This window comes from Calonectris borealis, chromosome 5 (assembly GCF_964195595.1).
Source record: "Calonectris borealis chromosome 5, bCalBor7.hap1.2, whole genome shotgun sequence".
Lineage (NCBI taxonomy): Eukaryota > Metazoa > Chordata > Aves > Procellariiformes > Procellariidae > Calonectris > Calonectris borealis.
In genome coordinates, this window is record NC_134316.1 from 29,250,638 (window position 1) to 29,262,726 (window position 12,089).

At 37.5% G+C, this 12,089-nt stretch overlaps 1 protein-coding gene across 6 annotated transcripts in view; it reads left to right on the forward strand.

The window, feature by feature from the left end:
* The window catches only part of BAZ1A (bromodomain adjacent to zinc finger domain 1A), a 66,347-nt gene that overhangs the window by 20,253 nt on the left and 34,005 nt on the right, over positions 1 to 12,089 (forward strand). For 5 of the 6 annotated variants that reach the window (XM_075151671.1, XM_075151672.1, XM_075151673.1 and 2 more), the window contains 5 exons: positions 69 to 212; positions 6,488 to 6,589; positions 7,841 to 7,928; positions 9,815 to 9,949; positions 10,607 to 10,709. In XM_075151671.1, coding sequence (XP_075007772.1) covers positions 69 to 212; positions 6,488 to 6,589; positions 7,841 to 7,928; positions 9,815 to 9,949; positions 10,607 to 10,709 — 572 coding nt within the window. The remainder of the gene's footprint in view (positions 1 to 68; positions 213 to 6,487; positions 6,590 to 7,840; positions 7,929 to 9,814; positions 9,950 to 10,606; positions 10,710 to 12,089) is intronic. The other variant, XM_075151674.1, reaches the window with a different exon arrangement.

Genomic DNA, 12,089 nt, shown 5'->3' on the forward strand with positions numbered 1-12,089 from the left:
CTACAACTTTAGACTCCTTGCATTAGTGAAAGACTTCGATGGTAATAAATGTCTGTGTTTTATTTCAGGTTGCAGTGTAAGATTTTGGAAGTCATAGCTCCAGCCCATCACAATGGAATGGCGAACGGCCACGCCAGCAGTGCTGACGAAGACACAATTGTCATCAGTGACAGTGACGACTCAGAAACGCACAATAGCTCTGCACAAAATGGGTAAATGATACTTTTACAGTATAAAGCATTTGGGCGGGCTAGAAATGAGACTAAAACAGACGTGGCAGGGTCTGACTGAAACAAATTATTTGATCCGTATGGATCGTGAGTGTTCAGCCAGCTGAAGGTGACAAGCTGAATATTCACAGGTACCAGTTATGCTATGTGTAATCCACCAGAGAACTGTGTGTTATGAGAAATGGAGTACCCACAGAATAATCATTGTTAATCTGTTTGGAATGACAGTGTTTCTGTTGAGAGATGGTGGAAGAGCCATGCGTGACTATCACTAGTCCTGTGTGCTGTGGAACCTGTGCTGCTGTAGCTTGGAAAATGCAGTCATGTTCTGCATTTCTACAGTCTGGTACTACTTGGCATGATGTACTACTTCACTTCCATCATGGGGCTCAGATTTGAGATTGCCTTACAATAAGAGGACATGCTCTTACCTGAACTCTCTGAAAAGTCTTTCCAGAGACTTACTGTGTTTCTGTCCAAAATACACAAATATACAAAGCTTTCTTCATTGTGCATGTGTTGACATAAATATATACCATTGTATTTCATGGATTTGATTATGATTTTAGGTGCAGTGGAACAGTGTATGTCTTGTCTTAAGGAACTGCCTATAGGCTGGAGTAGCTTAATAACATTGAATAAGAGAGCGCTTCTTTGGCTATAATTGTGGTGTTTAATTTGGAGTATCCCTTTACCGACCAGTAATTGAGCTTATCTATGCAGCTTATCCTAGCAGTATAATGAGAAGAAAGATTTCTGTGCTTTACAAGCACAATGTTGATGGAAGAAGAGGGTTTGAAGTGGGCCCCAATCTTGCATGTACCAACATACAGGCTTTACGTGAACTGTCACTGCCTTGGAGATATCATGTGGATGTAGAAGTTAGTCTCACTGATTCCAGCATGAGGACTTCCATGTCCTGACATGCCTTGAATAAGTAGGGTGAGGCTCCTCACTTGGCTAAGAAGATAGCATGGGATAAATAATCTTTAAAATTCTCTGCTGTCTCTTGAAGGCAACGTCCAAGTTGTTCATGAAGAGGTCCTACATCTTTGAGAAAATAAATGCATTTTCTGTGTTCCAGAAGGCATATGGCATTTGAAAGGAGGTTGGTCTTGGTATAATGCAAGTGTGCAGAGAGCTGACTGTGGGATTGATTCCTTTATATTGCTGTCACTTCCATGCATGCAGAGCTGGTAGTAAGACTGAGCCTTACACTCCCAGTCAGTCTGTGGTTCTCCCCAGCTGATTACTTATTCTGACAATGCTGACAAGGGAGGGAAAGTAATTTCTTTCTCTTAGAAAGAGAAATCTTTTGAGAATATACAAATTTTTGAAGCACTATTCTGTGGCATACCTAACTAACATTTATGCTACAAGCTTAAATTGCAAACCTCTTACGGCTTTAAAGTGCTTACTGGAAGTTTTACGCGAGTCTTTTTATAACAAATGCAAGAGTGTAATAACACTCCAATTAGCTTCTGGATATATTCTGGATATATGCAAACCTTTACTTGCTGTACCTGTAGCAAGTATCTGAAAGTAGACCATTGTTGTCAATTTTTTGTATATTGGCATCTAAGATTCTTTATACCCTTACTCATAACAATAAGAAATCCCACTGAATTGAATTACATCGTTTTGCAGCCCTAATCCTTCAGGGACTATATTCTGCTGTTTAAGGAGAAACTTGGATGTGGAGAATATGAATGTTGTTTGCCTTGGGACCAGTGTCACGTTGATATGCGCAGAACCACAGTTCTGCCTCTGTCTGCACACACATCTCCAGGTTTTGAGACCCAGCCTTCGTGCAAAGCTGCAGTGCCGTTAAACAATGGTACAGCAGATGCTCAGTGTGTTTGTGAGAGAGGGGGAGGGGAGCACAGCACAGATTGATGGGCCATCTGCAAATATTTTTCTTAAAGAATCTGTAAGGCTAGAGAATCTTAACTGAAAATAGATGTCATTAGAGATACCAACCTTTCTCTGACCCCGCTTCTGTCTGCGCGGGGCAGAAATAGCCACGCGTTCTGTACAAGTGTTCCTGCTGACCTTTTTTATTGTGTTCTGCAGTAAAAGCTGAGGTTGTACAGGGAGAAAGAGGCCAGGACGCTCTCACTCCTGCACTCCCTCAGAAAAACAAGCTGCCTTGTAAGGCCTGGGTTGCAAAGCAAAAGGTAGCAATCTTCTTAGATCTTAAACTGTTGATGCTGTGCCCTGGGACCCTCTGGTACTGTAGGATAGTGATCATCATAGAACAGCAGTGTTCATACCTTAAACTGCTAGTCATTAGGGGTAAGGTTGAACTCTTGCATTCGCTTTAGCACTTAGCAGCAGACTGGAGATTGAGGGGCCTGTGCTGCCAAATATATACAATACTAGCTGCAACTTAATTCATGGCATTCCTTCTGCTGGGACTATGAGTAATGTGAACCATCAACCACATCAGAAATACTAGAAAAATTTCTTCTAGGTTTGCTGGCTGGTTCGTGGCAGTAAATTTGGGTGTTTATTCAATTTGAAGTGAAGTATCATCTTTCTTTTGGGGAAGGGTTAACTGTTTCTGCAAATTTTGTGATGCAAGCAGAGGTAACAGAAAGTTTTTGGAAATAATGCCAGTGGAACCTTACCATCCAGATTTTTTACCACCTTCAATCCAGTTTTCCGCCTCTATTTGGAGAAGAAATTATGAACAGGATATTTCAAAAAGTGCTTGTCATTAAAGCTATACAATGTCTCAGCAGAACAAATCTTTCCTCATCTTTAATTCTTACCTTTCCTCTTTCCTTTCTTCCTCTCTCATCCCTCCATCCCCTGAATCTAGTAATAATGATGGTAGGTCTTAGTCCACTTTGTATTGTAAGGAAAGACGGAAGTACAGGATCAAAGGCAGCTTAAAATCTTTATCGGAAGGTTCGAAGTCAGGATTTTGTTGCAAAGTGCTGTTGGCTTGTCCCTAGAATGGTGTAACCAGTATGCTGTTATCAGTCTTCAGGTTGCTGTATTTCCATATTGAAGTTTTAGTTGGATTCCAGAAAATATTTGCAGTTCCAAGTGGGAAGTTGTAATTGCTCGGTATAAAGTAGCTTGGCAGCAGCAAAGGTGTGCAGAGGCCAACTTTTCTATCAGGATCAATATACTGACAGATTACTTCTGTGTAAGGCTTGCACTGGAGCGTAAGGAGACCGTAAATGATTGTGTTATTTAGCAAGCACTCTTCAAGCGAACTTTTCCTATTCCCAGACTTATTTAAAGAGAAGAAGAAAAGCCACTGCCTCTCTTTGGAAAATGAGGACAGCATTCATTTTAGATGTATTCCTGATGCTCTAACCCTCAGTAATTTTCTGTGCAATTTTTCTAGTTCCTTCAATACCGCAAGATATAGGTAGCTCCAGCAAGACTCAGACCAGATAATATAGATAGTCGTGTCCTGGACAAGGTAACTCAGAAGGACAAGGTCTCAGAAGTTTCTTGGTAAAGCTACCTTAAGACCATGCTGTCTGAATATAATACAGCAGGACTGTAAGCAGAAATTTATGTCCAGGCCATGTGGTCACCGTGCCAAAGTAATTGAAGGGCTGATGAGATTATTATCTGTTGGTGGTTCAGAATAACCTCATTCAAAAAATGCAAGACTCTGCCAGGTGCTAGGCATGTTTACTTGAGTGCAGTAGAAACTAGTATAATATGGGCGAGTCAGTTCCAGTTTTCACCTACTAAGTTACAAGATACTCTGTTATTCTTTCCTCTGGATCTGGTAGTCTGTCAGAGCTGTCTCGTGAAGACTTGCTGTAGGGGATCTCTGCTGCAAAATGGGTCTAACCTTTGCTAACTCTTTTGTGTTTTATATAATGCTTTATAAAGTAAAATAGAACAAAAATAATATTATGACTTTTATGCCAAAGCGACTAGATAATCTATGTAATTTTTAACACTTTCTACGTGTACTGAATGACCTTTTTCTTCCTCTTCTGCACTAAGCAAAATTTTGACTTTAAATTTGGAATTATGGAGGAGGATTTCAGGAATATGTTAACTTTTTAAGATAGTCATTGGAAACTCAGAAACTAAGCAGAAAAAACTTAGTGCGTTTGGAAATTAGGTTGGGGATATTATATACGATCCATTGAAGGTGAGAGAAGGATTTACTCAAACTAAAAAGTAAAGGTTAACGATACAAGAGTTAACCGTTCAGTTATTCTTTGGGCCCTGCTTTTGATTACAGACAGTATCGGAGCTGAGAATCTATTCAGAATGTATAAATAAGTTAATATACTTTCAGTATAACATTGGCACTCTGATGCTTTTTATTTTGTATCTGAACATTATCTGTTTGGGTCCTTCTTTAGCTTGTTAGACTAAAGGACTGGAAACGCAGGGGTGTATGGTGAGGGAACAAGCTTGTATTTGATACTATCCAGAAACTCCTAGCAACAGCCTTCATTACTTTAGCTTTCCTACCTTGAGACTGAAGGTGATCATGGAAGACCAAGTCATGGTATGACCAAAATATGAAGCCTCTTTTAACAAACTTAAAATTATAGGCAGAGATGTTAAAATCTTGCCAGTGTGTATACAGACTGACTTTGTTTACACAGTTTCTCTGTTTTGCTATTATGACTAGCTGGGTGAGTTTTTAAATTATTTTTCTTAAATTGGAGTTGGTCACTTGGTGAGTCAACTTGAGACTGTAACTTGGATAGCGTCTTGCAAGGCAGACAGTGTATATCATTGCGCTTATCTGTAGGTCCAGTAGACGTGTTGCTCTTTCCAAGTCTAAATCTTCTCTTCTGTCCCTTCATTTGTTTTTAACTATGTTGATCATTTAATCATCATAAATTATTTTTCTCCAGAAATTTGCAAATTATTCTTATCTAAAATGACACTAACTGTGGATAAGTACTGTTTCTTTTACACTTCATTTGTATGAATTAATGTATTTATTACTAGGCATCTGAATGTTTGAACTTCTATTTCACAGAGTTAGTGGGGAACAAATAAGAATTGGAGCTAATTTCGTATTCAACAACCTTGCAAAGTACAGTTCACTACATCTTGTGTGTGTTCTTCATAGGGGTAAAGAATAGCAAGTGGTATATTGATTTATTTTGTTTTGTCACAGACTCCACCTTCAAGCATTTTGTAAATGCCAGGAGGACCGACAAAGATGATGAAATGCATAGCTGTAAATCTCCTAGTTCATCCACATAACTTCTTCACCTTCCCTTACTGATGAAATAAGATGACGGTTGAATTCTTCCTGATAAAGCAATACAACTTTTGATTACAAATTGCCACCCTAGGAGAAGCTAGTTCTGTTGCTTAGTAGCAAAATGCAACATTATTTAAAGAAAATCTCAGTAATTTAACTCTGTTCATGAAGTCTGTCCATAAATATACCACACTATTTAAAGTATATTGTCTATGGCAAAAACCCTGTCTTTGTTTTTTTAAAGGAGTGAATTTTGTTTTGGTAGCACACCAGACCTGGGTGGTTATTATCCTAGGAAGAGGTGTAAGAAAACAGTTACTGTTATGTTAAAACTGAAGAAATGTTTTCCATGGGGGAAAAAAATCTAGTTCTCTGTAGCTGATAGCTGTAAAAGGGAAGTACGCTTCAGGGAAAAAAACATGTAACTTGGTAAGCATTTATTTTGAAGTGTAGATGCATTGCCTTATGATTCCTGTTATTTTCAGAATGTTGTTGGTGAGGGTGGTTTTTTTAAATTGGTATTTCAGAAAAATATTCTACCTGTCTTTTATTCATTTTGAGATGTAATCCGTAGCTCTGTGGCTACTATTTTTATTCATTTTATTTAACTTTGTCTTTTGGACTCCCTCGTTATCATCTTTTTCTCCTTTTTCCTGCCTTCCTGTTGCCATCACAAGTACTGAGGGTATTAAGGAGATGGTTTTCTGAGGGATAGGGATGTATGATTTCTTGTCTCCCTCTTTGTTCTTCCCTTCTCATGTCCCATCTCCCCATTAAGAAAACCAACATCCCTGATCCCTTTTCCTGTTCCTTGCAGGAACTGGCTTTGATGCCGATCTAAATCTAATGGCAGAAAAGTTGGCAGAAGTGAATAGGTCCTCTTTGGTACCAGTAGAAGTTACAGCCTGTATTAAATATGGCTGGGTATTTTCAAGAGGTCCATTGTGTATGTGTATAAATATATTAAATGTGTACAATGTAAGACTGATGTTTTGTGATTGTACTTAACGTTTTATTTTTTTTTAATTTTTAAAAATATTTGTAGGGAGAAGAAAGCCATAATTGATCCTTTTTTGTTCAAATACAAAGTCCAACCTATTAAAAAAGAACTATATGAAGCTGTTATCGTTAAGGCATCGCAACTAAGGTAAAAACTAGCATATGAAAGTTAAAATTGTACTTTATAACTGTGTGAGTTGTGTAAGTCACTGTAAGATGTTTTCGATATAAAATGGCATTTTAAAATAATACGTTAGAACTATAATTAGAGCCACTGGAACAAAACACTGTCTTTCATGGGCTTTCTGTAGCAAGGGTTCCAAGCTTTACTAGTATTAACACAGATACCTACTCCTTAAAAGTCTCTGTGCTTTCGTTGGCACACAGATGAGACCGGTTGTTACTTCTGATACCTGTGCCTACTGCTATGACTGATGGAGTAGGTGAAAAAAAGTTTGAGAACCCTGTGCTATGATACTGATGAACTATTGGTATTGTGAGCTCTCTCTGTGTGGTAGCATTACTGGTTTGAAATGTTGGAGCCGACATTGGCAATCAGACTGCTTTACTGCTTTAAAATAGAAAGCTGCAAAAAGTTTTTGCTTCTTAAATAACATAATTTTGTCTTGAATTTAGTTAAAACGTTTTTTTAGAGTAGATTGTTCATCAAAACTTTATATAAACTGGATACTTTGGAAAAAAACTTCAGTGGTTTCAAGTTGTTTAGTTCCAGCATGAATCAAGATTAGTTTTTTCATTAACTACTCCTGTGTAGTTGGTTTTCTCCTTCCCGTGAAGTACTGCGGGTTCCCTGGGATGCCAGGAAGCATTCAGAGCACGCACTGTCCTGTAGTGAGGAGTGCCACAGCCTGAGCAAGCGGTGTGTGAATTCACCCCTCTCGCTTGTTGGCTTGAGACTTCTGTGCCTTGCCTTCCCGTTTGAGAGATGTGAATGCTGCTTTCCTGCTGGCCTTGTTTGTTTGTTTGTTTTCACCCCCTTCTGAAACAATCGGACTTTAGTTTTATTTGGGAATTTTAAAAGCTGCTATGATAGAAAGGAATTTTTGGAGGATCTAGCGGGGATGAATAAGCTGTGGAGTTCGTCTGTATGTGTCTATGAAAGAGGACATACCAGCATCTTCAAAACAAAAATTACAGATGCCTAAAACAACTGTTTAAGTATTACTTGGGTTTTGTTCTGTTCATAAGGAAATTTTTAATTGAATTGGGGTTGCAAAGAAGGGCTGTTAGTACAATAGTAAGGGTGTAATTTATAATTACAAGAATGAGAAAAAGGTCAATCATATGATCTGTTACATGTGTTCTTGCACATATTGTCAGCTGTACTTAAACAATAAAGATGTTAGTTGATAAATGCTACCTTTCTTTCCTAATACAGCCGGAGGAAACATCTCTTTTCTCGTGATAGACTTAAACTTTTTCTGAAACAACACTGTGAACCACATGATGGAGTCATTAAAACTAAGGTAAATAAGAAGGAATAATTTGTGGGATAGAATATTGACCCTACTCAGTCTTTTTTTTTGCTCTTCTCTACTAGCTGCTCAGAGCTTCTTTTTTTTAAACTACATCAAGTTTAGCTTTTTATAGGTATAATATATTGAGTTAATATTTGACTTTTTCAAAATAAAAGGATGAATACTGCAACTTTTTCTGTAAAAACAGATTTTTGTTAACTTTTGCTTGTATACAAGATAGTAGTTTTTCTGTACATGAAGCAGAATTTAATTCTCTAATTTCTTCTTTAGCTACCAGTTTAGAAAAGTCCCCAAAATAAAAATGGGAGCTTTTACCTAGAAAAATGTTGTTTATTAAAACATAATATATTTTTGCTTAGTCTAACACTTGAGTTGTTTTCATTCTTCAAGGTATGCAGCTGGTATTTCTGAGTCAAATAAAAATTAACTATTTCTGTTTTGGTACAGTAAGCTAATATTATTCTGTTGTAGTGCTTTTAGCTGGAAAATATTTTATTGTAGATTGAATTCAGTCTCCAGTTCTTCAGAGAAACAGAAGTACCGAAGAGTTCAGGTGGCTGGAATGGGCTTTTGATGAGGCCTTAGATGTTGAAGATGTTAAGATGCATATCTTTGTCATCTTATGTGGAGATGTAGGGTGATAGTTAGTACAAGTTCAGACTAAAGTTCACACCTTGGTCTGTGCAGGATGACTGAGAATTTCTGTTCCCTTGTGTTCAAGGAATTGAGTGGCTTTTTCCACGCTTACCAAATAGGCAGTGATTTTCCTTGCCTTGCTTGCTATGCTGTAGGAGATCCTGGACTCTTTCACTGCATATTGCAGCCTTGACCCTGAAATCCTTCTTATCTTCATCTGGTGTTTTTTTTTTTTTTTTTTGAAAGTAGCATGTTTGTTTATTACATCTGGTATTTTGTGTGTGTGTTTAAGAGGAATCCTCATAAAGCTGTGTAACTGCTCATTCTGCACAGGAAAGCTCTGAGATGAGAGCATCAATGAGAGTCTTGCCTCTGAAAGTTGTGGAAAATAACAACGGCAACTAGTTTCTAAATAAGTTTGTAACTTTAGAGTCTCTCTTTTAAAGAAATGGAAATAGAAGAAAATAGAGCTGAAAGGGATAAACCACCCCCTTCCTTGGGCTTGTTCGTGATCATGTTGTCCTTGATGTGATACAGTGTGCTGGGTCTAGTGATCTATTAGCGATGCTTTCTGGTGCCTCAGGAAAATTGTTAAATTCTGTATATGTGTGCATTTGTCATCTTCTCTTTGTTTGGGCTTTTTGTGGAGTGTCTCTTTGTTCCTTTGCTGATTGCCTTGCATTTCAGCAGTTACGCGAACATGTCCTATTTGGAGTGTCTCCTTTGTATCCTCATCCATATCACTTGATAAGGACAGACCCCCTGAAGTCACCAGGTTGAGAAAGCAGACTTGAAAAGAAACTTTGACAATTCAGAATGAGAGAAGTCATAAATTTTCTCCTCTTCCAGGAATGTTTAAGTATGATAGAGAACTATGTGATTCTTCAGTAAATTGATTTTCCGGCTTTCTCTGTCAAAAGTCATTCTCGACGCATTTCAGTAACTTGCTAGGAAGACTGTGTCCAGCTGTGTTTGCTAAAACGCATCTGAAGAAATAAAATCTTACCAAATGAGGCCAAATTCTATTTTCAAATGTGTGCATTATTATCCACTTGGTGGATTAAGTCTACAGTTATACTATTTCAGAGTGTTATTTCTTATCCTAAGCTAACCAGTTGTGAATCTAGTTACTTTTATTGTCCTTCTTTTTTGTGAATTAGTGATTCATTAATTAGCGTATATTTATGAAAAGGTAAGAATTTCACAACGAATATCTTGTTTTCATCTTTCTTACTAAGGCAACATCAATTGCAAAATATAATCTAGCAGAACAAAATTTTTCCTACTTCTTTCCTGATGACCCACCCACATTTATCTTCAGTCCTGCAAGCAAACGGCGAGGGAGACCTCCAAAGAGGGCATCTACTAGTCTTGTAAGTAATAACATTTTTAATTCCAAGTGAAGACACATCAGCGTAGTCTTTAAGTTCCTCCATTTTCTCTGAACTTTCAGAACAGTTGGAATGCAAGGTTGATGTTGTGCTTTTTTTCTTTGAGGATGAATTGGGATATATTAATTAAATAATTACTATTAAAGTAATTGCTTTATAGTTAAGCTGGTAAAAGGGACCATACTTGATAAGTTATCTTCTTATTTTTATCTATCTTATTTCTGTGATCTCACCAAGAAACTAGCTTTTCAATGGGTTGTGAAGGTGCATAGAGTACTTGTCCCTTCTGGGAATGATTAATAAATAGTTTGCTAAAAAACTTATAATTGTATCTAAGAGTACAAATTAGTCACTTGCCCTCAGATACAGTTATGTCACTTGCCTGTATTTAAACACAGCGAAGCTTCGTGCTCTAAACTACTTCATTTAAAAAGAAAGCTGGAAGAAAAAGTTTTGGGTCCTCCATCCCAACTATTAGGCAGGATCTCTGACTAATTAGTATGTTTGTGGGAAACTCTTACAACCTGTTTTTATTCTTGTATTAGAGAACTGTTGAAAAATTGGGAATATCTGTTGCTGGTCATTTCACTGTAGATATCATGTTCTTTTTTTCCACTTCCCCTCCAAATTCTCTGTCAGGAGGACGAGATTACTGCTAAACAAAATACCCAAGGAAACAAAAGTAAAGTAGCAAGGGAAAAGACAAGGTTCCAGAAGCAAAAAGAAGATACGCAGGCCATGGGTAAGTTGAGGTTTAGTCCTGTGACTAGTAGAACCAGTTTTTGCAGGTCTGAGAGCAGGCCATAATTAGAGTATTTTTGGGGTTGTACCTTTCAAAGGGAAAATGTAATAAGCGTGCACTGCCACAGCACTATTGCAAAGTGCTCCTTTCAGTGGTTAGAATGGTTGTTTCCTGAATTTTTTTTTTTTTCAATTAAACTGGGGAAATGTAGGAAGCTTGCAGTCCAGCTGTCTTGATTTCTATCTCAGATAATAAAGAGCAAGATAAAATTCTTGCAGCAGTTTGGATTCTGAAGTCATGTATAAATTTTACCTGCTGAAGGTATATCAAAACATGAACATTTAACACAAATCAATCTGTTGTGTAAGTAAAACCTGTAAATGGAAAAACTACCTCAAAATTTAAAAGATCTGCAATGCTTTCTAAACCTGTAATAATCCTTAAGGAAATCTTGAGTCTTTCTGAAGATGTCTGTGCATAGATACTTAAAGTATGTCTAAATGTTCTGCAAGATTACTTACAGTAAGTTTACAAATTTTTCTAATTAAAAGAGCAGAAATCACTTAAGAGATTTTTATTTCTTATTTTCACTTAAGAGATTGATTTATTTTAGCTTAGTTTTGACCCTTTTCTGATCTATTTAAACTTGATTTCAAATGAAGTAAGGGGACCCACATACCTTTTGTATGGGTTTAACTAGGTAAACTGGTGTGTCTTCTTGAGGAGACAAAGCTCAGACAAGGAGATGTTCTTCTGGATTGTAAGCACTGATGTCCTTCCTAAGGAAAGGCTTTCATCTGTGGAAATATTTCAGTGAACTTCTGGTTTCTACTTCTCGTTTCCATTATCATAGAATGTTTTAGGATGGCAGGGATGCCTGGAAATTATCTGGTCCAACATCTGCTTAAATAACTGCAAAGTTGTCTGAGGCTGCTCGGGGCTTTTTCTTCACAGGAGATGGGGACACTAGGGTTTAATGGGCTCCACTAAACTTGTGTGTCCACTTTTTTGCACAACTAGTATCTATTTGTTTATGGGCTGGAAATGACAGCACAGAACAAGGTAATTGCTGATCAACGTCAAAGCTGCTTCCTTTCTTGTGTGGCGTTAACTGCAACTTCTAGAAGGCTAGTTAAGACACGTTCTGGCTTAATTTTATCTTTGTGTTATCCTGTTGCACCCCAAAACCCAATATCCTTGAAACATATAGTTTCAAACAATGAAAGAACAATCAGCCTTGAAATAATCATAGAATAATAGAATCATTAAGGTTGGAAAAGACCTCTAAGATCATCGAGTCCAACCGTCAACCCAACACCACCATGCCCACTAAACCATGTCCCTAAGCGCCTCATCTACACGTCTTTTAAATACTTCCAG